The sequence below is a fragment of the Pinus tabuliformis genome, chromosome 9 (genome assembly GCF_031772625.1).
Source record: "Pinus tabuliformis cultivar Carrire ecotype Pingquan chromosome 9, CPIR1, whole genome shotgun sequence".
In the NCBI taxonomy this organism is placed as follows: Eukaryota; Viridiplantae; Streptophyta; class Pinopsida; order Pinales; family Pinaceae; genus Pinus; species Pinus tabuliformis.
In genome coordinates, this window is record NC_142307.1 from 1,517,792,027 (window position 1) to 1,517,793,530 (window position 1,504).

The 1,504-nt window shown below is 38.8% G+C and overlaps 1 protein-coding gene across 1 annotated transcript; it reads right to left on the reverse strand.

The window, feature by feature from the left end:
* Positions 1 to 224: 224 nt before the first annotated feature.
* On the reverse strand, positions 225 to 1,018 carry LOC149154376 (LOB domain-containing protein 11-like). Its single transcript, XM_089439889.1, has 2 exons — positions 850 to 1,018; positions 225 to 530 (listed from the first exon to the last, which is right to left on the reverse strand). Exons 1-2 carry the CDS (start codon positions 970 to 972, stop codon positions 252 to 254), a joined length of 402 nt encoding a protein of 133 aa, XP_089296015.1. The 5' UTR covers positions 973 to 1,018; the 3' UTR covers positions 225 to 251.
* Between the last annotated feature and the right edge of the window lie 486 nt (positions 1,019 to 1,504).

Genomic DNA, 1,504 nt, shown 5'->3' on the forward strand with positions numbered 1-1,504 from the left:
TTTTAATATTTCTTAAATTCATAAATCTACTCTGATAGAAGGCTGTAACCATCAATGGAAGCATCCTCACTCATTTAGATATTAGATTTTATCCATATCAGATATTGGATTATCTCATTTTAATGGGACACCAACTAATTTTAGCGTTTATTTCTTCAAACAAAGACACTAAAAATAACAAAGTTTCTCTATCAATTTGGTGTCCATTTTCTGAAACTGCACTGTTTTCAATCCGCTAGATTGGAATTGAATTATTCCTCATCTTCGTCATCAGCGTCGTTTAGAGTCGTGCTTATTGTGGAATTGAACTTACTGTTGAGTCCTGGGATAAAGGATAGAAGTTGCGCTTGCTGGGAACGTATTCTGTGAATCATTGCCTGTGTTGCAGTTATTTTCGATTCCATGTCTGATATTTGGAGTTGAAGCTGTTGCATTATGCCTGCGCACCCCAATGAAGGATCCTGTAGCCTTGCACTTGCTTCGTAGACCAAACTATTTATTGCAACAACTACCTGGTCCGAGGGAAGATCCTGCGCCCAGAGTGCAACGGATTATAATATGAAGTTGGAAGCATAGAAGATCTCCGTTAAAAAGGCGAGATCTAAATGATTTTACAACCCCGAGGATTGATTTTAAAAAAGGAAAACTCATCAGATTTCAAACAGGATCCTTCTAAGCTTTAAGTTCAAGATCTTTTCCTTTGACGTGGGTTTTAAAGAACTATAGGTTTGCACACCATATATATAGGGGGTCAGAACAATTCAGAATTATGAAAAGGGAAATATGAATTGGAGAGGGTTTCATATAATAAAATGGGAAAATCTGCTAAAAGATATTGTTGCAACTTACTTGAATCAATTTGATAACGTTACACGCGCCAAACACTCGATATAAGATTGAGAACTTGTGGAGATCATTTGAGGCAAAATTGTAAAGGATCGTGCAATTATCCAAACATTCTTTTTTCTCCATGTTGCAATGATCGTGGAAAGCATCCGATGGAGGTGGGACGCCTGGCTTCTCTTCAGCATTGCTCATCGTCTGCATAATTCCAACGAAGATTTCCACAAACTATAATCAGAGATACGCCAAAAAAAACACACAACATTCCTCCAGTCATGTATAACAACGGGCATTTAATTTGTTAACCACAAAGAGAAGCGTACAGATTCGGAAGTGAAGGAGCAACAAAAGAAATTGGAAAGTGTATGTAATTACATGATCAAATGTACGCTGCCGGTAGATAGATCGTCTACTGATGATCACAAAATTGGTAACTCCACAGCTAGATCTGCGAGAAATCTCTGGTTTTGGAGTTTTCGGTGGATAACGCAATTGTAGTTATAGGCGAATAGAAAGGATGGTGTCATTTAAGCTGCGTCACCAAGTGATGGCGGGAGCATCATCAATTTGTGATTGAGTTGCGTCATCAAGTAATCGTCAGAGCATCAGCCGTGTCGCTGTTGTAGGGACAACTCAAACTTCAGGGACATGCCTTCTTGCC